This window comes from Ascidiella aspersa, chromosome 8 (assembly GCF_963924565.1).
Source record: "Ascidiella aspersa chromosome 8, kaAscAspe10.2, whole genome shotgun sequence".
Taxonomy (NCBI): domain Eukaryota; kingdom Metazoa; phylum Chordata; class Ascidiacea; order Phlebobranchia; family Ascidiidae; genus Ascidiella; species Ascidiella aspersa.
Genome location: NC_139454.1, coordinates 11,429,637 through 11,453,188, shown reverse-complemented (window position 1 = coordinate 11,453,188; position 23,552 = coordinate 11,429,637). Strand labels below are relative to the sequence as shown.

The window sequence follows — 23,552 nt, the reverse complement described above, 5'->3', positions numbered from 1 at the left end:
ACATCTACATTACATTGCATTGCAGTGATCCGTTGTCGTGTTGCTTGTAATAACAGCAAAGCGCCGAAAGTTACTGCGAAATGTTGCGTATTGTTTCTCAATTTGGAAAGTTTGACCGCGATCTTGAATGCAAATCTACATGTGGTTAGCGTTGAAACGTTGATGGATGCGCCAAGCCAGTATATCCCTTTATTTAAAGTCACGCCAGTTCCAAGCCTCCCTTTAAGCCAATAATACTTTAAGCTATTAGTCGTTTGGTCACAGCGTGATACAAAGTACGCAAGTATGTCGAAACAGGCCAGGGGCAGCAAAGCATATCCTTGCGGTTATTGTTGCGTCACATTAAGTGCGTCTGTGACGTCGATAAAGGTGTGTGGTTGTGCGTCATTTGTGACCTCACAGAGGTGGCTGAAATTTGACACCAAACTTCTCACTGGCTCTGGTTATGGTTCGATGGGCGTACATTAGGGTGGAGGGTCTGACAAAATTGCTTTACTCTGTTAAGGGCATACAGCCAGGTTTGGACAAACATTATAAATGAGAAATGCCAAGTCGGGGCGCCTTCCATTTTCTGACCACATTACTTTTTTACTGTTGCCATAATATAGGCGATCGCAACACTCTTTAATTATGTAAAATTTACTAATTTGCTGTACCACTTTAAGCAGCTGTCATACAGCCGTCGTGTCTTTTTTGTGGTTTTTGCCATTTCGCCTACTGTCGCGACTTTCCCTCGCAATCGTCGCTTATATAATCTCGAGGGGATTTCCCGTTCGTCCTGCAAGTTTGAAATGCCAACGGGTCGGCCGCCCGCAACTAGTTGTTCGGCTGCACGGTTGGACGTTGTCCTGGTCGCCTCAGTAGCGCCCGACAATACAGAAACCCGTGCTTTGATGTTGAAGTGCTATAATCCGGTCAACGATACAACGTATCGACTTTTTTGTTAATTCAGCTGCGCTTGTTTTGGAAAGTTGTCGACATTTTGGAACCGAATGATGAATGAAAGGCCATTGTCGAGCCGTTTGAAATTGTAAGCCGCTCCTGTATTAACTCCGTCGGAATAAAATGAACTTTAAAGGTGCAAAAACGCTCTTGATGTCGCTTTTAAATTGGCCGTGTAAACTAGTCAAATAATGATGTGTAAACTGAAAAGCGCGAAGTGCGTGTGGCTCTGTCCTTAAACAAATATTCTAATCCTGCTATGATTTGGCTCATTACTCCGCCAAGTCGCGCGTCATCCTTTTCCTTTGCCGCTTCAACACTTGTCACTTCGGTGAACTAATTTTCCTTTTCGTGCAAATTACAAGTGGACTCAGTTAAAACTGCTTTTGGGCTCTGCGTTGCCTAAAAAAAAGTTTCATTATCTGCCCTAATTTATAGATTTGCTTTTAATAATGATTCACTGATATTTGTTTTGGTTTCGGAAGATGCTTCTAAACTTTGATTGGGACTTTGTTCAGGTCCATAAATCGCTGAGATTTTGCTCCATGTTTTGTGGAGATTCCCAAGCTAGCCAAAAAACATGGACAAAATTGTGGTTAACCGTTGCATATAACAATTATTTTTAAACATTAGGTGGTTGTTTTATTATTTATAAAGTATACAATTATTCTTCATTGTCTAGATGCGTTCAACTGTTTACCAACAAACACCAGTAGGCAATAAATAGTGGTATAACCGCGTGTTTATAACGTCACTAATGACTGCCTCTATGACGCCACGAAAGCAACATCACGTCATTGCTTCCACCCCACAGGCGATGATGTCATCAGTGCTGGTGGATACGACCACACTCGTGGACGTACAATCGACCTTGGAGGATTATTCCAACGATCCAAGTCAAGCCGCCAAGGTCATTGAGCGGTTACAACAGCTGTTGCGACCTTATAAGGTACATACTTTTTATCATTTTAAATTATTCTTCGCCCCATCAAAATCGGGTTAGTAGATTTAACAACAATATCTTGTGAAGTTTGCTAGTCTTTGGAATAAAGATGTTCTGATAATAATGGCAGAGAAAAGTTTAAAACAAAAAGAGTCTAAAAAATAAGTCAAGTGAAAACAGCCTGGTAAAATTATTATTTTTATTTAAACGTGGCGCGATTTTTTTGTGTGAATTAATTTGAAAATAGTATACAAGGCAGTAGTTGACTAACCACCCATTTTGAAACTGCATTAACTGTCTATATAATTGAAAAGCAAATACGTCATTGATTCAGCTAAGAATGAGTCTTTGCACACGTTTTGTCCATTATTAAGTTCTTTGTGGGACAAGTTTCACGCAATGCCGCACTCCTGTTGAAAAACTCTCGATTGCATCCCATTAAAATCCCGCCGTTCGAATCCCGTGGCCAATGTACCAGGCTTCTCGCTGGCAGGTCTAATGTAGTATGACACTTGCCAAAGGTTGTTGAACCTGACGTTTCAGGTCAAACCGCGAATTCCCGTGCACTCGCAAATTGGCCGCTACCTTGTGTGTAATCCGCTGCTCGATCTGTAATCCCACCACGATTTTTTGCCGCGGTCGGACGCTCTCAAGTCGCGCTAAACTGGAGCTGACGGAACGCGTGTGTAGACACAACAATTTTTCCACAACTCATCCGGCTTAATGGTTTCGCCTTGACGTGCGCTCGGCACGTTATCGCCATATATGCAAGCTTGGCAACCACGTACACACGCACCGAGTTGCCTTCTAGTGCGGTTTATCGCCATCGGGTTTTGGTTCGGTTGAGGAGGTCGCCAGTTTTGTTTTGTTTTTTTAAAGGAGCACGTTTTGCGGAAACTAGCGAGGCTAATTAACTTGAGTTGGATAGCACTAGACCAGTGCGGAGCGTACACAGTGGGTTGGCAGGTCGACATTTGAAGGCACAGACTGAAAAGGACGGCAAATGCTGTGTAGTGTGTAGGTAATACAGAGTGTAAGTTGGTGTTTTAGGTTTAACGAAAATCTTTCATCTTTTTGTGGTTGTCTGGCATTGTTTGAACCACAAAAGCATTTAAGAAAGAAATGTTAGGTTAGCAGTGCTGTACGCTTTGTGAAAGCTTTAGACATTGGCTGTAAAGTCTTAGCATTTGTCTTTACTCTGTAGTTTCGGTAACTTAAAACAGATATAGTAATATTAGATCGAGGATCACTGCAAGGTTGTAATGGCGACAATACACTTTCGTGAAGACCACATTTGTATCACAACATGTAACTATCCTCAAATGCCTAAAAAATTATAGTATTAGTGTTTCCAAAATTATCATCAAAAAAGTAATCCATGTGCGCTTTCCGTCTACTAAACATGTTTAAAATCACATGCTCTGCAACGATTCTAAGTAACCAAAAATTGCAAATTGCTTTGGTTGATTTGCAAGTCTTCCCAGTAACTAGCCTCGGCTAGCTTTAGCGAACTTTTGACTCGGAATGAAATTTGCAACAAAACCGTGCCGAAACATTCGAACTTTTCACTTCTGGCGCAACGCAACGTTCTATTACAAACGGCAAGTGTGACGTCAAACATAGGATGGACGCGATTTTGATGAGCAGACGCAGCGAAGCGTGTCGAACGTGTCATGAGCCAACTAATATGCATATTATCAACTTCCGGAAATTACGTAGCTCTAAATCTATCGTTGTCCAGTCTAAATTAAGGCCATTTCGAACGCTTTAAGATAATCTAAAAGCCCGGATTTAAGCCATTAACATCCAGGGTTAGAAACCAGACGTAACAGATGTTATATTAATAACCTGAGAAGACCAATTAAACCCTCGTCACTTGTAGTGATTTTATCACGGATGTGTGGCAAGGTTGTTATCGGCTATAACCTATCATGAAGGCAAATTCGACAGAGTAAAAATGGTTCAAGCCAAAGGAAAGAAATCAAAACTCTGAAATAGCAGGTGTAGCGTGATTAGTAATTACTTTATGCGGAAATCCAGCCAGGTATAATTTACTCAGTAAAAATTGTTGAATATATGCGATCTGATAAACAATTTACAGGGACGGGAGGACCGTAAGGGAGTAGTATATATAATTGGGGTCATCTGGGTAGCAGTAAACAGCTTGAATCATGTGATTACTTCACATAACATACATTGTTATTTAGTAGCTATGCAAACGCCACCAGGGAGTGTATTTTAATGTGAAAAATTAAACTAAGACTCTATTAGGGCAGGTATGATGACCCCTTAAAATAACGATGAGATCAGAAAATGATTTGAAATAAAAAAGGCGTATTGTTTTTCGACAAGGCCGTGTATAAACCTTGTGCCCCTTGTTTGAATATTTCATTTACGTCCCTTCGCTTGCAACACAGACCGACCACATAAAACCGAGGCAAGTGGTTTGGCTGCACGACAGCACCACTGATGGATCGGACGAGGATACTGCTGGACCACGACATACACTCGGAAACGTAAGTACTACAGGTTTTACGTTTACTTTATAAAAATTGAGTCTGGTGTACAACGTAGAAATGACTTGTCAATACCAATTGCAACGACTTTGGTACGACTTGCCAATCGCAGCTTCTTAACGTAGCAAAATTATTTTGTGAAAATTTCGATCAAATTTCGATCAAATAACGTTTGGTGAAGTGTTGATTTTGTTTACAGACCACTAACGTTATAGGGGTTTGATTAGTCGTGTTTGTAAAAACCTATAGTATAGAACCCATACGACTCATTTCAGTATGGTAAAAAAAAACAGATAAAAAACGACCTGTATTGTACATTGCTGAGTTGAAGTGGAGTTATTCTTGTTTCAATCTTACTAAAGACTTCTTTTTACTAGTTGGTTTATGTTTTTTTGTAACCTGGCACTTGTAAGCAACAGCATGCCTTTTAACTTCGTTTGTAGTTGTTACAAATAGACACACCCACGGTGAAAAAGGTTATTACAGGGCGCTTGTGAGTTTACGGCAGTTCAAGTGTGTTGAGTTACTCAAGGTCAAGGTCATGGTTAATGATAGTCCCGGTATTCATAGGAAACTTCACGTTCATTTTTTAGGTCTTAAAAAATCAGTAATTAATTGTTGTTTAACATTTTAAGTAATTTTAACTTATCCACTTATTATTTAGTTTAAGTTTATTTAAAATGGTTTAGAAACGCCTTTAAAAATTTACTTATAGTGGCTTCGCGTCATCCATATTATTACATAATAAACCAATGCAATCTTGACGCCTTTTAAAACGTATTGAAATATTTGAAAAACGATTGAAGAACACTAGAAAATTTGTTTCGGCAAGCTCGAGGGGAAAGAAAACAATCTACTCTTGTTTAATTTTTCGAAGGCCTCCGGGTATTTTAATGGGTAAACACAAGGTTGATCTGGAAAATACACAAATATAAACACGTTAAACTCCCTTGTTCCTTTTAAATGACTCAGAATTTACCTCTAATTCACACTACCAAAACATATTTCTAAAACTTAATATGGTCCGACATTAAATGTTGTGCATTTTCTACTCAAGTTTTTTTTATGCACATGGATGTAGGTTACCTGTTGGGTCGGTGTGAAATACTATTCATTGCCACAGTTGCAATCAAACCCGTCACATTACAATTTTTATAATTTAGTTGCTTATATTATTTGATGTGTTTTGTTACCAATTCGACTTTGGGTTTTCTGGACTGCCTTTGGAGAACCGTGTACATCTATACGTACGCAGTCCTCATTTCACATATGGCACTTATTGCGCTAGTAGATCACGTATTGCGACAGCGTTCGTGCGAGGTCGTAATGCAGCAGGCCTTACCTACATTACCAAGTGGCCGAGTGTGTCGGGCGGCTGACAGGCAAGCACAGTCACCGCTGCATACAGAAGCAATGACGTACTTTGGATATGCAGGGACAGCGACCTCGTGTAATTACGTTCCAGTGGTTGAGTCATGTCCTGGAGCAACTGTACGCTGCCAGTCGGCTTGCTGCTGATTGGCACAATGACGAGTTTAGAAGTTAGCCAGTTAAGCCGTTTAAGAACGCGGTAAAAAGCGAGGTTGGCAAATATGAACTTTAGACACCCCTAACTTTGTTTAAAACAGACATGTCCGGCTTCGGTTTAAATTTTTTAAAGTCCATAAGTAAGGTCAGGATTAACCAAGATTACCAGCATCTATAGGGACCGCAATAGTTTAAGCGCTTTTTTAGCTATGTGCACTCACGATAAGCTATGAACTGTGTTGATAGTGCTTTAACATTCGTTTAATTCGTAAAACTACATTAGCTTTTACTGTATATTTTTGAAATTAGTTATCGTAGTTATCCCTATTTGTTTGTTAAACCAGGTGCAACTTGTTTTAAAAAATTATTGCTCGCGCATACTTGCAGAACCACTAATCTATAGGTGGTACGTGGTCACTTTATGAAATCTTTAGAACAGTGCACAAATGAAAAATGTTATTTACGTAATTCAACAAAGCCGTGTGATTTTAATCTACATAAAGCCATGTGTTTTAAATCTACATATATGTTGAAAAGGAATAAAGAGTTGTTCAAAACGTTCAAAATGATACCTACTTCTGTATGGGCTTTGATATTCTTATTGCGTCTTACTACAACCTCCAACCATTGTGCTCCAAATCTACATACTAATACGCTACAACATAGACTTTATTGTTTAATTTAATTATGCTAACTATAGCCACTTGGTCAAATCTTAACAATACGTTCTTGCTTCATTTTTAAGTGAGCCTTTTTGTAGTGGTAAAACCACCATATTTAATGTCATTGTGCGTTTTCAGCCGATTCGCAAGTCCCATTTCTTCCCATCTCCATTGTCGTGGTATAAGGTTTGGCCTAAAAAGGCAAAGTCTGCAAAGGGATCGGTGGGACACTTGCTGGGTACCAACCTGACGCCGATGCGTCCTGATACCAAGCCACAAAAACCGCAAGCCTAGCATTGAAGTATAACTTAGTGTTATTATTCAGCTTTCTTGGTCGCGTAACAAATTACTACGATTATAGCGTTTTGCTTCCGCGCCAGTAATTTAAGTGTGCCGATTGCTGTGGACCACCTCGGGACCTAGCTTTCCCTACAGTTGGTTTATTGTTACTTTTAAATCCTGCAACATTGGTAGAGAAGCGAGATGTGGGATTGATGAACAAGGTTAAACCGTGGTCAGGTGGACTCGCCACCCTAGGGATACGGTCCTAAGGCCGGGCCGCGTAACGATTATTTTGTCAAAATAAAATTAAAAAATTACTTTGTGCTGTCTATCCAGGCGCAAATTGTTTTCAACACGTTTGTTTTAAATTATTTAACAATTTTCAAGGTCAGTTTGTTTAGGAACTGCTTGTATGTTATTTCATTTTACTCTCGCAAAATAGCCAATCCACCTTTTGTTAACGGTTTATTATTAAAAAAAACATATGTAATATTTATTCAATTTTGAAAACTGCTAGGAAATTTTACCACTCCTCTTATTAGTAAATCTTTTCAAACGCGTATTCGTTTGTATGTTGGTTTCTGTGACGTACCCCATGTGGAAGGTCCGGTCGTGACGTCACACATTACATCAACATTCATACAATTCTGTTTTCGGTGATACTGTCAGGGCAAAACACTTGAAAAAAAATCGGCCCTAAAACTTTTCACGGCAGAACTGCAGACAAGTTTATGACATCACAATTACGTAGGTCTGCCTAGCCCCAAAAAAAGCGTGCCGCGACATTTAAACGAAAACATGTGTGAATGGCCTTTTTTGTATAACAATGCCCATTGTTGCCGCACAAGTTGTACCTGCGTCAATAGACGGCGTTTTATTGACTGTCGCACGTGTACTGGCCTTTTTTATAACCCTGGGTTGGGCTTGTCGCAACCCCGCCAATTTTCAGTGTGTTCTTCTAAGTGTGGACTTAGCTTTAAATTTCCCAGGGAATATCTTATTAATACTCGATAGTGAAGTGGTTGTACGTGCTTTAGTAAGTTCTATTTTAGCTGAAATGTTTATTGCTATGTCGCAAGGTTGTATGCCGTTATTGTGCTATTCTATGCAGAAAGGTTAGCAAGATGTTTTGCTGTAATTGTGATGTTCATGCGATTTTAGAAGCCTTAAAGGTAGTACGAGGCGAGATATAGTGCCACCAAAATTTAACTCAACATTAGGAACGTTAAAACGTCCTGCAGTGTTAAGGCAAATTCGACCGCAAAAGTGTCACTAGTTTGGGTAAACCATATAAATACGATTTTCCAATTGTGCTTCGAAATCGTGTGTGAAGCCACTTTTAAGGTCCTTGTTCCAGTGTAGAACGTGAATCTTTTATCTTATCTAATTTATTTACGAAGCCGCCTTGTGGGAATGCGAACGGTTTTCCCTATACGTTTTGTTCACCTTAATCGATTTCGCTCGGACAGCCCACTCTTGAAGCAAGGCTGCAAACTCCGACCCCTAGTACCCTGACCGCGATGAACCCCTGACCCCGAGTAACCTCTGACCTCTTGTGTGTAGCGACCGTCCCGCGTATCTGATTGGTCGGGAGCGCACCGCGACATCTTTTCCACGACGACAACGGCCACGGGTTTGCCGACCGAGGAACCTGCCCCAGAGAAACCAGTCAGGATAAAAGTGGTCAAGGACAAGACGCCCATGTAAGTTTCCTGGGGTAATTGCGCGTGGTCCGTACATTTACTTACTATTGCATACACATTTTTTTTAAAGATTGGCCTTTCTGTCCTTTTATGAAGTATCTCGGAGCAATGTTTGTCGATTAGCCTTCACTTTCATGTTTTTTTTTCAATTTTAGAAAAAGTTGGGCAGCGGAATATGTACCGTTGGTGTTTTTTTTAATTTCTTTGATCGCCAAACCTACGACGAACTAAAAAAGACATTATGCGTATTGAGTTGGAATACTCACGTTGACTTTTTTGATTGAACGTGTGAAAAAAATATGTGGCATAATATAAACCTCAATTATGCAAGTCCTTTTATGTCGGAATATAATTTCATCATTTCTGTTTGTAAGAAACATGGTATTTGCCCCTGTTAATTTAACAAGACTTGTAGCAACTTAATAATGTCCTCGCAAATTAAATGTTCGAGTTCATAAATAAAATTAAAGATAACGCAACACATACTTAAAAAGTCCATAATTATAAAGAAGCGGTTACGTAGCAGAAACCCAGTTCTGTTTATCCTGTCGTCGTTTCACGGCAACAAAGAGCGTATTTTCGAGCGATGCGACTTGTGCATCGGCGTCTTCCCGGAAGGAGTGCATTCGCTACGGCTGTCACATATCGAACACGTGTCACTCACAGCCACTTCTCCTCGTTCTTTAATGGAATTGTGGCTTGTTGTCGCCGTCTGTTTGCTTAGCAAATTCCTCCTATGTCACCTCCACCGATTGGCCGGGAGGGCGGAGAATTTCGCGGAAAACTTGGGACGTTGCTCCCGCTACGCCCAGGGTTGCCATGGCGACGGGAGCAATGGCGGGAAGTTGGCGCGAGTATTCCATTCAGGCCGACTGGTTAGCTGGCTGTTCCGAAAAATATAAAAGCCATTTGATTGGTGTCTAACGTCGACATCCTGGAGGTTAATTAATATTTAAATCGTTAATGGTTTACATCTAACCCAGTGACCCTTCCATACGAAAAGCTTACTGTCGTTTAGTTCTCGTTAGCTGCTCTGTCTTCTTTTCTGTAACACATTGCCCCTTTCAGTATCACTTCTTTACTTATTTATTTTACTACATGTTATACTTTCTACAACCTTGTTAACGATTTCAGCAGTGGTTCTCCGTTCGATCTGTCAAAGGCCAGCCCTCCTTGTGGCGGACAACTCCGGATGGGACGAAGAAGCACTTTCCCCATTATTCAGAGCAATGGTGAGTGCCACGTCACATTACCGCCACATTATCCTCGCAGAGTTAAATTGACATTTCGAGTTTATCGTTGTTTTATTTCGCCTAACACAGGGGTTTTCAACCTTTTTTGCTCATGGCCCACTAAATTAGCAAACAAATGGCTTTGGCCCATTATTATTAACGTTCGATGAAAAACGCCAAGTTTCAACAATACAATAAATTAATAAAGCTTGTACATTATTTCAAATGTGTTAGGTCGCCCCATACTTAATGGCGTGGCTTGGGACAGCCCAGGCGAGTAGCTTAATATACAAAGCGGGGCAGCAAATATCCTGGGCAGGCAATCGAAAAAGGAGCAGTTTATAATGAAATGCGCCGAAAATGTTATAATACGTATTACATTCCTTTATCTTCTGATTTTGCGGTTTTACAAACTTTCTGAAAGCTTCTGAAGCCGGCAATAGCGGACGGAAAACAGAGAGCTTTAAATAGCATTTGGAAAATGAAACCGGGCATTGGTGCTTTGTATTTTGTAGCTTCAGATATTTTTCGAAACAACTCTCAAGACTAATTATACTTTATCACAAAATGCCAATAATATATTTACTTAATATATTCATGATATTTTATGGGTTTCAAGCGCATGGTTAATCTCCCTTTCCACGTTGGTGTAAAATTTGAAAACAGTTGTTGTGTTTTTATACTCCTGGTATAGTTCTTGGTGGTTAAGTCAATATTCGATTTATGGCGATAGAAGGTAACGTAGGTTTTAAAAATGTTTTACATATTATTGAAGTTCATGAATTTACACCTGGAATAATACATAAGGTCAAAACACTTACCTTGATGAGATATATATTTTCGTGTTAATTCGAATGATTAAAAAGTACCCTGAAACACAATTAACACACCTACGAAAATGTCGCTGCAGGAGCAGTGGGAGCACTGTCTTAAACCAGGCAAAATTAATGCTCGCAAACAAAAAATAAACGTAACATAGGATAATACGTCAGCAAGGCGATTGTTACGTTTGGAAAACCTTCCCGGCATCCGTACCACATGTTGGGTGGCGAGAAAACACATTGTAAAAACAAGCCCAACACATTGTATTGCAAAAACAAATGATGTTGCAAACATAGCATTACGTCGAGGTGTTTGTTATTTATCTGTCGGACTCGTATGTGTTCATAATGACATGATTTCTGGTATCGTTGTATGCCAAGCTCTGTGGCCCACTGAAAACACTGCCGTGGCCCACTGCTGGGCCATGGTCCATAGGTTGAAAACCCCTGGCCTAACACATGGGTGTCCGGCTCAAACATGCCGATGTGCCAATTTTAATCTTATAACTTTTTCCCGTTCCAAAGTTTAGCAACTATTGTTTTCTAATATTAAAAGCGCTTTTTATACACAAAAAATGAAACAGTATAGTGTCATAATATCAGAAGTAATTGTTTGTTATCGTAATTGCTGGGATTGTTTTGTATTGTGAGTAAACAATAACAATTGGCTTTATAACAAATTTAGGTTTTTTGACAATTGGCTGTATTTTGTGGGGGTTTGCGTGCCATTTTTTGTTAGGCCGCGTACCACACTTGTCATGTTGAACACCCCTGGCCTAACATGACCCTTTCAAAAATTTGGGAGTATATTTTTCTAAGTCCGTTTATCTTTTTAACAGACTGTTGAACAAGCCACGCCAGTGATATATTTATTTCTAATTTTCTAATGTATGACGTTTTGTTACAGTAACGTCGTTTTCGTCGTCATATGCCGGCTCAAGAAAACGTAAGTTGACATTTTAGCTTAAAGGTCCAATCTAACTCTCGAAAGATTTACCTACATTAGTCGACTGTGTCGTACATATTTTAAATGGCCGTTATTTTCGGTAATTATAGTATATATTGTATAGCAAAATTCAGCAAATGGCTGTAAAAACGTAATTTATTTTTGTTAAGTGATAAAATCTATTGATGTTTTACATACAATTGCAGTGTAAGCCTTTTTTTAATGTGCGGTCCGGAATTTATCGATAAATTCCATAATTTACAAACGATCAGTGCAGTGTTGTATACATTGGCAAATTTAGTGTTTGCTTTAAATTGCAACCTAATGGCGCCCGCCTCAACCGGTTAGGCCATCGCGCAGCCGAATGACGTAGGTAGATAGAAATCCTACTTTGATCAGTTGGAAAAATCGATAATTTCTTCGCCCGCCAGATGGCAGCAGATCATCGATTTTCTTTCGTTAATTTTTTTTTGACACTAACGCGTGTAAACAAGATGGACCCTAACCCTAATCTTTGGCGGGATTTCAGTCTTCCATTTCCCGCAGTATGCGATCGACGAACGCCGCGATTTAATCTACTTTGCATTGATTCGCCGATGCTTTTACTTTACGCTGTTGCGCAAGGCCGTAATTAATACGATCACTTTTCGAAGCCCCTCGTCGTAATTAAATCGAATTTTAATTATTGATATCCTGAAATTTGGTAACGTACAGATCGTGGCCATACGACTTCCAGTAGAGTTACGGTGCAGTGTTCTGCTTCTGATGTATCACTTACAACAGAATATGAATAAGCGGTAATTTCCTTATAGACAAGATTACATTCCGAAAACTTAGCAAAAAAATCACGTTGTTCGCCAAAGTAACCATATTACAATTAAACACTGTCTGGACGACGAACACAAATTCCGTCGTTGAAATACAAGGCAGAACTTCACATGCAGCATTAGATTGGTCTGTTTACCGATGCCCAATTATTTTATGCATAACTCCTAATATTCGAGGAAAACTTTATTTTATGCATAACTCCTAATATTCGAGGAAAACTTTTTGCTCGCATGTTCGTTGGACTCACCAGAGTTATGAATTTATCTCAAGGCGCGTCTTTTGCAAACTGATAAATTTCTAGCGCTCTAAGAATCGTAGCCAGATTTTTCCTACCCCTTCAACTTTCCTTGCTTGCAGTGGTTTCTTCCGACTACGAAAGCGGCGACACTGACGACTCCCCGGCTCGGGACTTTCCCGCCGCCCGCTCCAAGTCGGTGAACGAGATGAATGGATGCGAGACGCCTTCATCGCAACAGTTCTTCGCCAATCCCGACTCGGTCGAGGTAATTTAGCGGAGGAGAAATTTAGGTCGTTTAGATCATTGCTTTCCAACCTTTCTCAGTTCATGACTCAGTTTTAATACAAGTTTTATTGTGCAACCCACAATAAGATATGGCCAAACAAATAAAGTTACATAAAACCCTGCATCTTTTTTATTGGTGTACTTACTCAAATAGTTATTGCGACATAACACATCTATATATTACTTATTTGTGATTGTTGCATAAATGTTACGTAATGACAGTGCAATAATTTTCCGATCTAATCGCGAACCGCCTAAAATAGCTTCGTGACCTGGTTGGGAAGCACTGCTTTAGAGTACTTTAAACAGGAAAGAAAAGCCGACATTGTGGACCATTTTTTTTACTTCGCGATGTTGATCACTTTGAGTTTTGTTGAAAATTATGTTTTAATTACTCGTAACTAAGCTCGGCTTTACGTTAGGCTTGCTGTTCGAAAATATATTTTGGTCTATCTATGAGGTAGCTTTATTCTAATAAATGGCTGCGTCCTTATGTTCGCTATGAAACTATGCGAGGAGCGCCGCGGGGAATTGTAAAGTTATTCTAACATACAAAAAGATTCTTTATTTATCATATTTCAATTTCTCTTTCGGCTCAGCTTTTTTAGACGTTACAGGTGCACTGAGAGGTGAAAAGATTAGGAAACACTCGTTTAGAGAAATAAATGTTCCCGATTTGAAATATCTAGTATTTATTGTTGGTACTCATCCTATACTACAGTGGCCGATCAAAATCTTTTTTAGCATTTCAATCATAGTTTGCGAGCTTATCCAACATTTCCAACTTAAAGAAAATATTAAACTATAATGGGCAATTAAAGCGGTAAAGCAAATTTCGGCTTAATATCCTGAAAGAAAATACGTTTGCCTCGAAAAGTTTTAATTTCACCAAGATTTCTTGTTTCACCATAAAATATTGTATCCGATCGGACGGCCAAACATTTAGCCCAAAATATCGGCTGTTGTTCTCGGAACAAACTACATCCCTACCCACTACATCCTACCAAGCAGTGTTGTAAACAAGTCATTTTAAGATGACTAAAGTCCAAGTCAAGTCATTTGAAAAATCACTTAACTCCAAATCAAGTCTTTTTGAATAAATAACTGAAGTCAAGTCCCAGTTCCATAGTTAAAGCAAGTCACGTCCTTGTCATAAAAATAAAACGTTTAACTATTATAATTTTTAAACTAGTACGATTTTGAACAATAACTGAACTAAAAAATAAGAAAAACGCAACGTATAGCAAGCAATTTGTTTTATGCGCAAACATTTGGATAAATAGCACAATTTTATAAAAAATACTTGAAAAAACACTTTATTTCAACCCAAGTCATTTGTCCAAAAGACTTAAGTCAAGTCAAGTCATTTGTCCAAAAGACTTAAGTCAAGTCATTGTCTAAAAGACTTAAGTCAAGTCAGGTCATTTGTCTAAAAGACTTAAGTCAAGTCAATTCATTTGAAAACAGTGACTTAAGTGCACTTAAGTCAAGTAATGGACTAAAGTCAACACTACTACAAAGTACAAAAACCTTCAGTAAATCGATCCAACGTTTTACAAGCGATCTTTTATTTCTTTTTATCCACCAGCATCTGGACTCGTCGGTTCTTCCGTTGTTCAAGGAATGCGAGGGCAAGATCGTTGAGGAGGACGAGTGTTGCCATGACAGCCAGGAGGAGGACGACGGATCGCTCTTCTTTGAGGACTACCAGGGCTCGTTGCTTGGCAGCGTCTATAACTGGAACTTTCAGATCTTCGACCTTGCCGACCAGACGCCCTGCGTGCTGTCGCAAGTATGTGCTTGAGATCTGGTTTTAAACACTAATACGAGGTTCGGTGTGTTAAAGAAATAACTTTTACATGAAAAAAGCTATTCCTGCCAGACATAATGTATAACCGAGTGTTGCTCATCCAGCAGTTTTATGTAAACAATCAACGTTATGAGCAACACTCGGTTATAAATCGTTTTGTTGCAAACTAGTCCAGTCTTTGCAACCGTAGTCAAAGTCAAAGAAATAAATTTGCACTAATGTTGAAGTCGAGTTTTTGTAAAATGACGCTCGTCCGGAAACACGTATTACTTAAATACTGTAGGAAAAATAAAAACAATGAATTTTAACTATAACTTGGTCCAATTCAAGTATAGGGGATATTTTGTAAAATATATTTTTCGCCCAACTCAGTTTGCGAACTCAACTTTTGTTTCAGTTGCAAAAAGCGATCATTTAGAAATAAAATCTTTTAAGGTCAGATATGGGTTACTGCTTCCGAAAATAAGGCTTGTCAAACTTATTTATGTGTGATCCCTTTTAGTTGTTTTTACAACTTTAAACGACCCTTACTGTTTAATAGTGATCAATAGATAGTTTTAGTTCTCTGCACTCATTTTTTTGTAGTCATCTGTAACTCACTTAAGGATTGTGTTTTGCCTTAGTTTGTGTCATTTTGTATCTCGCGTTGCGACCTACAGTTTGTAAAGCTCTAGGCTTGCCACAGTATTGCAGTTGTTTCGAATAGTAATCGCCCACAGCCTGTGAATCTAATAATGCTTAAATGTACCTTGGGCTTAAACTAACCCGCGTGTTTAGCTTTTGAAATATCCCGTTTGTCTTAAAACACAAAAATTTCCAATTCCACTTGAGTATGCACGAAGACACGCCAAGCTTTGCACGTGAAATAAAATATAGTTTTCTTTAACTTCAATAATAATAATTTCAAGCCTAATCTGAAATTTTTAAGTTTATTTACCTAAAAATGTTACGCAGATGGCGTTTAAGTTGTTCCAAGACACCGGCTTATTTGCCACCTTTCGGATTCCAAAGCAGGAGTTTGTCAACTACATGATAGCTCTCGAGAGCGGATACAGGCTTATACCATGTAAGTTGCAGACCTTTAAGCAGCTTTACGTTGATATTTTTTGTGTAACATTTTTTTTTTTTTTTTTTTGAGTTTTGGCAGCAAATAATGCACACTTATTAAATTAAAAGTGCACATTTAGCAACGTAAAACGTGAAACCTTGCATAAATGTAATACGGAATTAATGTGTGAATTCATTATGACATCACACTAGAATAAAATTATAGGGGTGTAGAAAATTGTTTTGTCCCGAACGCACTGAAATGTAAACCTGAAATATAACATTTAATGAGGCTTAAGAAGTTAGCCTAAAAAACCTTTTTGTGATTGTTCACAAATGACCAAGGATGCTTTGTTTTGAGATGTATTTTGGGTGCACTATATAAAACTATAGCTATTTATTGCCTGGACCCAAGACGTTAGATTGATTTCGTTATGTTAGATGTGAGCCGCTATCACACCCGTTTCGCACATTTGCATACTTCGCCAAATGAATAGGCTCGTCATTTGCAGCCTTTTATTGCAATTCCGGGATTTTTTTTATATACCCACCACTCAGCAAAACTGACAAAAAATCGTGCCAAGCTTTACTTCTAGCACATATCTGTTACCAACCATTTATATTTTCCTCTTTAAGACCACAACCGCATTCACGCCGCTGATGTACTCCATGGATGCTGGTATCTCTCAACACAGGACATACCGGGATTTCAGGACTACTACCCGCCATTAAGCTCCGATTCCTCAGGTCGGTAGAAGTTTGTACTGGCTCAACCCAAAACCCTTTATTCGTGTCGGTGCCTCGCCATTTCTTCCCTGAGTTTTTTTTTGCAGAAGTTAAATGTTTGTTGTTTAGATGTCGCTTGTTTACACACTGCCATTGTGGCGAGTTTTCAGTGATGTATATCAAGAAAAGATTTTCCACTGTGTTTCCATTATCGGAATTGCACGGCGCCCGTTTTGGTTTTCACCGGGTGCTTTTAAGCTAATGCTGCTGGCGCACGCGCGACCATTATTCCCTTTTTTCGTTGTCCGAATTTATTACGCGAGATCTAAAATAGAGTCAAAGTGGACCCTTTTTGAGCGCGTCAATCATCCTTAGCCCAACCATCGATCTTATTGATCCGCCACCACCCCTCTCTAAAAAATTGCCGGCGTGGCCCTGCTAACGACGCGACTTCGATTGTTATGTCACGCGCAGACTCCGATAGCGGCACCGGTACGTCGCAGACCCGACAAGTAAATAACATTGGCCACGGATCCCTGGCCCAGTCCATCCCCGCCCTGGAGCTGATGTCTTTGTACTTGGCGGCTGCAATGCACGACTACGACCATCCTGGCCGGACCAACGCGTTCCTCGTCGAAACAAGGCACCCCCTGGTAAGTACCAACGCTTATAGGCTCATCTCGAAATTTGCGTTTTTGAGTGTGCTTCTGTTACGGATTTAGGATCGAACAAAACGCCCGAAATAAAATTTCACTCCGATGTTGAACTGTCTTTTTAGCGATTTACCGAGAGCTTATATGGCGCCATCTTAGTCTAATATTATTTAATTTTAAACCTTTTTGTCTGTTCAATAATTTCGTGTAAAATTGAAGATTTGTTTGGCATTAATGACGGAGGTATATTTAAAATATCATGCACATTGAGTAAGTATACTTTTACGTTTGCATTTGGAGAATGCAATGTTTAGGAGTAATTTATGCAATACAAAAATATTTACTAGTTTTCTGATTTGTCATATGTTTTGTCGCATCAAACGCCAGTCACTTCAAAGTGTTTTATAAAAAAAGAGATTTGGACAAAAATCCGAATCATTACAGTTTTCTTTTTCAACAGCAATTAAACAGTTGATTATGTACCGATTTATTTTAAAAGAAAGAAACGGCAATTCGATCAATCTAGTTTTAAAAACTTTTTATTACTCATCAAAATGAAAAAGAGACATATCTAGAATGCGTTTTTTTTTTAATCGCAAAAAGCTTCTTCGGAAATTTCTAACAACGACTAAACACCTAGCTAAAAAAAACACATACGCGTAAAAAAACAATTTTTTTTTTTAACTTCTCACTTTCCGACGCAGGCGATTCTGTACAACGACCGCTCGGTGCTGGAGAACCACCACGCGTCCGCATCCTGGGAGCTTCTCTACTCCAACCGCAACTTCGACTTCCTCAAGAACCTCACCACGGCAGAGTGGAAGAGATTGCGCTTCCTCATCGTCGAAGCGATCCTCGCCACCGACCTGAAGAAGCACTTCGACATCCTCTCGCAATTCACTAGCAAGTCGCAACGACCGCGTCCGGCCGCCGAGGATGACAGCGACTCCAACTGTCTCATGAAAACCGGTGGGTGCTTAAAGTCCCTTTTTTTATCAATTGTTACTTTTTTGGCAGAGTGGTAAAGTTTTTACGCATTTCACACTGAATGAAATACGCTTCAAAAATGTTATATTTTGTTCTAGCTATCAAATCGTTTTTTTTTTTGTTTTTTTTTTTTTTGCTACAAAGAATTAAATAGGTTTCAAAAGACCAATGGAAGCCTTTGCAAATTATTTTTTTATTTGTTTTATTTCAGTGAAATCGGTTTTTCGCATTAACTTGTTAACTTGGGCTCGTCTAAAAAAACAACAACAACAATTGCGCTTTTAAAATCTTCGGGCGGGTGATGACACAATATTTTTGCTAGTAACAACGTTTAAATTAAATACCCTTCCATTGTTTATGCTGTAATACTGTTACTATAGTTTTATTCGAAATGTCTATAGCTACAAAACGCTACATATTAATTGCCGACGATTTTGTTTTCACATCAATAAACAAACGATTGTTTGTTATTTTACCCCTTAAAATCAGTCTGCTAAAAGTTTACAATCCCTTTTTTCTGGCATGGCGCTTATTGTGGTCCCCAGGCAAAAACGCTCTACAAATTTATGAACGATTTATTGTTCGGCTAAAATACTGAGGGTTTTCTCTAACTGTTGCCGCATAAATTCCCATTAAAGTTCCTAGTGTTTGTATACGCTTCAATGTGTATCCCGTCCTAGTCTAACTATGATTGGACAGCATATCGTTTTTACGTCGTTTTTTTCACACTGTCCCTTAATTGCTCCAGGCATCAACTGGTCGGCGGACGAGGATCGGCTCTTGGTGTGCCAGATGGTGATCAAGCTGGCGGACATCGGTGGCCCGGCCAAGCACCGCAACCTGCACATCACCTGGACCAAAGCTATCTGCGAGGAATTCTTTATACAGGTTTGTGCAGAGCGAGCCTTTCCGACACACTCGGGATGGAAAACTCAAATTTTTTGGATCTTGTCATTTTGATTGGTAATAAAATTCATTGGCCGCTTAGCTGTCACATATTGAATAAAAATAAAGATAGCCAATATTGCGAAAATCGAAATCCTAAATCCGAATTAAAATCCAAACCTCAATTGGAATGCTCGTTGATACTCCTGACCAAGTCCACGAACCAAACTTCAAATGAAGTTTGTTTATAAAGTTCATTGTTGAGTCCATGGAACGTATTAATATTATCAATGTTTAGAAAGATTTCAGACAAAAAACAGCGAAGTCAGCGCGCATCACATTTTTTGGCATTCTCTAAAATAATTTTTGGCATGACCATTGATCACATTAAATACACACATCGAATAAAAAATTACGAGACTGGATTATAGAACTTAGAAATAATTTTCTAAAGAAATCTTTTGAGCGCCATTTAAAGAAGATATTTTTACAGCTTAACGCAGTTCATAACATAAAGTTTGGTTAAATGAGTATTTTGGTTCACCACCATCGTGATTATTTTTGCCAGCCTATATTATTCGTTCAATAGCCTGTAGGTCGTCAATTCAAGTCTTGCGTAGAGCATTTTCTCTATAGCCAATGTCTTGGCAAATTCTGTACGGCTGGTTAATTCCCTAACCGCCCGGTGTTTTCTTTTAAAATTCAAAATGTTGTTTAACTGGTTGTCAGGGCGACGAGGAGCGGGAACTCAACGTCCCGGTGTCGCCCTTCATGGACCGCGAGCTCCCTCAAGTGGCAGAGCTGCAGCGGACCTTCATCAACAACCTGATCAAGCCGATCGTGTACGTCATGCACAAGACGGGGGTGCTTGCTGGTGCTGTCGAGGACGATTCAGGTTAGTCGCATCCACATCACAGCGTTTCTAACTTAAAAAAAAACATGCAAAATTTGAATTTATTATTGGGTTCAGTTTTAATTAACCCATATGCGCGGTGCACCTCATATAAAATAATTGGCACAAACTGAACGCTTTGGAATACTCGCACACCCAAAGGGGCATTTTAACTATTATTTTTAACTGTTTCAACATGAGGAGGTTCACGTAAACCCAAATTAAGAATGTTAAATCACAGGTAGTTAAAAGTCAAATTGCGAGGCAAAGTTAGGAACAGAAACATTGCTCAGAACAAAAAAGTTGATAAAAAGAGAATTTCCATACATTTTTAATATTGCAGTTTGTCTGTTCATGTAGGTCAGAACAATATTGTTTTAACAGACCTTGACAATTTTGGGTTGGATTAACTACAGTTTGTAAACCCACAATATTAACCAAACACTATTTTTTCAAACAATAAATCTATGAGTGGTTAAATTTTACTTTTTTGGGTGTACTGTTTTGAATGCAAAAAAACATATGCATATTCAGCATGAGGATTTTTATGTGACGTGTTCGTCAGCCGTAGGTAGGGTTTCATTAATCTACTGGACACACTGAATGTTTTCTTTTTTTTTAATTTACCCACCTATAAACAGCGGTAAACAGATCAAATAAGTATTTTGTATTACAATAACAGGCAACACATATTTCTTCATCACAAGTTTTTTGCTCCTCTTAATTATTATTATTATTATTATTTGTTTTTGCTGTAAAACTTAAACTTGTGTGCTGCAGATGAAGCGTTGGATTCTGCCGCCGCCCAGCGAAAAAGTCTTTTACTGGAACAGCTAAAGGAAAACCTCAACTTTTGGAAGTTAAATTCGTTCGCTTCTGGGCACGAGGAAATGAATAAGGCCTTCAAACTTGCTCTTCCTGTCGACGTGCGATTGTCCAGGTATATATTTGCGTATACTTTCGACTGGAAAGCAACGATATGTTTGCACCAAAGCATTGTCGTCAGTGCTTGGTTTTCGTTTCTGCTTTTATTTAAGTCCGAAGCCTTGCCGCCCGTGGTATAAAATGATCTTTGTCGCTTGGTTAAAACAACCTTTTTATTTTTTTTAGTTTTTTAGATGCAGTTTACCTTCGCATATTACTAACTTACATTTCTCTCCCAACAAAAAACTTGAATATTTTAACCACTATAATACATTTTTAGACGGGAAAGACAAAATTCAAAATCGCCTCACTCGGCCACGCTCCTCCACCGGCCAACGGCTGTGCCTGCTCAAGCTTGTCGCTGCGGCGTACCACAAGACACAGACGATGACGTATTTCCGCCGTCCAGTTTGTCCCAACCTCTTCACTTTGACGTTGTAGCGACGTCAACAACCGCGTTTACGTCACCAACGAATACGAGTCGACCTCCAAAGATTATCGTTGGCAATGACAATGTAGACGACCCGAAATGACGTCACTGCATGTCGAGCTGTTACGCCATGGAGTAACGTAGCAGCCTTGATGACGTAACAAAGGTCAGGTCATGACGTCATGGGCGAGGACGGGTCAAAAGGTCAAATGTTGTTGGTAGGGACCAAAATTACCTAAAGAGAGAGATGCGACCCTATTGCACGAGTTTTCTTGTTTTTGTTAGTTTTTTTGTTTTCTCTTTTCTATTTTGTAAACACTTATAAATATAATTAATTAATTATATATGTTGTTATCTATTGCGCATTTTTCTTTCCGTTTTTGTTCGCGTCATACTCGTTTCTTCGTTGTTTTTTTTTTTTTCCGCTGCAGTAAAGCGACCGGCGTAACTACGTTCGTCAGCTCATGCTGTTACGCGATTTCCCTGCCACTAGTGGGGGCTGGTGTGCTATATACAAGCTTCATGCTTGGTTGCCTTTCGCTAGTCGATAGCAACATTTTTTAACCACTTCTATTTCTCCGAATATTGATACCGTTTGAGAGAAAGCAATAATTTGAATAAAAACATTCCTTATTTAAGTTTGATCAAGAACCGTGTCTTAAATCTAATCTAAAAAAACTTTTTAACCCCCAAATAATATTTTATTTTGAAAATTTGCGTCCTTTCTGTAAAGTTGCAGGTTTGGAAAAATAACTTAGGTGTATTTTTATTTTGTATTTATTAACAGTGCAGAGTAGTTTTGGTTTAAAACATTCCGTATATCGAAGCCATCCTGATTCGATAAACTAACAGCCAAAGTCTGTATGGCGCTGGTTTGTTTTAACAATTTCAATTAATTTAAATGGTTTTGCGGTTAAACTAAGGCATTCTTCGAACTGCCGCTTTATTTAAATACATTTTGTTTTATTTTTCTAAATCCAAAATAAATAACGGCATTGTAAAGACGCTCACTAAAAAGAAAACAACTTATTGGAGTTTTTTTTTTAAATAACTTAGTTTTGCCATACATTTAGTTGGTCGTTTGTAAAAAAAAATATACAATGAATAGTTTTCGTATGCTTGTTGTTAGCAATATTAGTCCACGAAATCTTTTTTATTTCAGGAAACAATAACTTATTGTCCTTCTTTTAACTTCTCAGCACAGTTTTCCTCAAATAAGTTACTGAACCGGTAAACTTGTCGAAACATGAATGCAACAGATTCTTTGAAAAGTAAATTAACTGTTATATGCGCTCGCCACTAAACCTCGTATTGTGTAGATTTTTGGGTTGGTAAACGTTTCAAAATGAACCGGGCCCCCTGAAAACAATGTTACGTCACTTCTATGGCCCCATAGTTTGGTTACGTCGCTGACACTTTTATAGTTGTATATAACGAAACCTCCTTCGCAGCTTTTATGTTGTGACATATCTTCAAGAGTAGTAATAATGATGATGTTATGACGTAACGGTTACGTGTATTGTGACTCTCTTTATTTTGACCAAAACGTTATTTTACTCCCGTTGACAAATACAAGAATTATCCTTCCAATCTTTGAAGTATTATTGTCTTTGTCATTTCGCTGGCAGGATTTTGTTATTGGCAGATTCGATAGAAACTTTTTGTTTTTTTCGTCTTGTGTTAAATTAGGAAAATCGGCAACAAGCAAGGACGGGGAGGGAGGCACGACCCCCATAGTATATTTTTGATCGGTTTAAAAAAAATAAACTTTTTAGCCCTAAGACGTGCTTACCATAAAAAAATAATAAATATTAGGTTTGCTTACTTATAGAAAAGGGCATTTTATTACGCTACTACGTATTTTTAATATAAACAAAAGAGTACAATGCTCATGCTAAAAATTATATTTTTTGTAAACTTAAATTAGATCAGGGGTGACGAACACGTGGCGCGCGGGCCACAAGTGGCCCGCAAAATAATTTTATGTGGCCCGCGAAGCATTCGGGTGAGGACAAGGCAGTCTTAAAGTTTCTTTGACCCGCTTCTACTCTTTGCGATGCGATATCAAAAGCTGATAGCCGAATTAAATAACGCGTGTTTTTTTCCCAACTTTGCCTTTGAAACTGCCCAAAATTGTCGCGCTACGCGCGTAATTTCAATTTTCTATTTTTTTTCTTTTTAAGTACAAATTCTCTTTGAGTGCCATTGCATGTTTTCTGTCTATATGTTATACATATATCATCGAAGAAATAACGGCCCTATTTAATTTCAGT

At 38.8% G+C, this 23,552-nt stretch overlaps 1 protein-coding gene across 2 annotated transcripts in view; it reads left to right on the top strand.

Moving 5' to 3' along the window:
- Positions 1 to 22,861, top strand: part of LOC146136109 (cGMP-inhibited 3',5'-cyclic phosphodiesterase 3A-like) — a 48,656-nt gene extending 25,795 nt beyond the window's left edge. For both annotated transcript variants that reach the window (XM_083395377.1, XM_083395378.1), the window contains 15 exons: positions 1,757 to 1,891; positions 4,303 to 4,401; positions 8,436 to 8,575; positions 9,710 to 9,807; positions 11,536 to 11,574; positions 12,760 to 12,905; positions 14,514 to 14,717; positions 15,690 to 15,801; positions 16,419 to 16,529; positions 16,983 to 17,161; positions 17,866 to 18,130; positions 18,897 to 19,036; positions 19,763 to 19,928; positions 20,706 to 20,865; positions 21,130 to 22,861. In XM_083395377.1, coding sequence (XP_083251503.1) covers positions 1,757 to 1,891; positions 4,303 to 4,401; positions 8,436 to 8,575; positions 9,710 to 9,807; positions 11,536 to 11,574; positions 12,760 to 12,905; positions 14,514 to 14,717; positions 15,690 to 15,801; positions 16,419 to 16,529; positions 16,983 to 17,161; positions 17,866 to 18,130; positions 18,897 to 19,036; positions 19,763 to 19,928; positions 20,706 to 20,865; positions 21,130 to 21,382 — 2,247 coding nt within the window. In that variant the 3' untranslated portion in view covers positions 21,383 to 22,861. The remainder of the gene's footprint in view (positions 1 to 1,756; positions 1,892 to 4,302; positions 4,402 to 8,435; positions 8,576 to 9,709; positions 9,808 to 11,535; positions 11,575 to 12,759; positions 12,906 to 14,513; positions 14,718 to 15,689; positions 15,802 to 16,418; positions 16,530 to 16,982; positions 17,162 to 17,865; positions 18,131 to 18,896; positions 19,037 to 19,762; positions 19,929 to 20,705; positions 20,866 to 21,129) is intronic.
- The last annotated feature ends 691 nt before the right edge of the window (positions 22,862 to 23,552 follow it).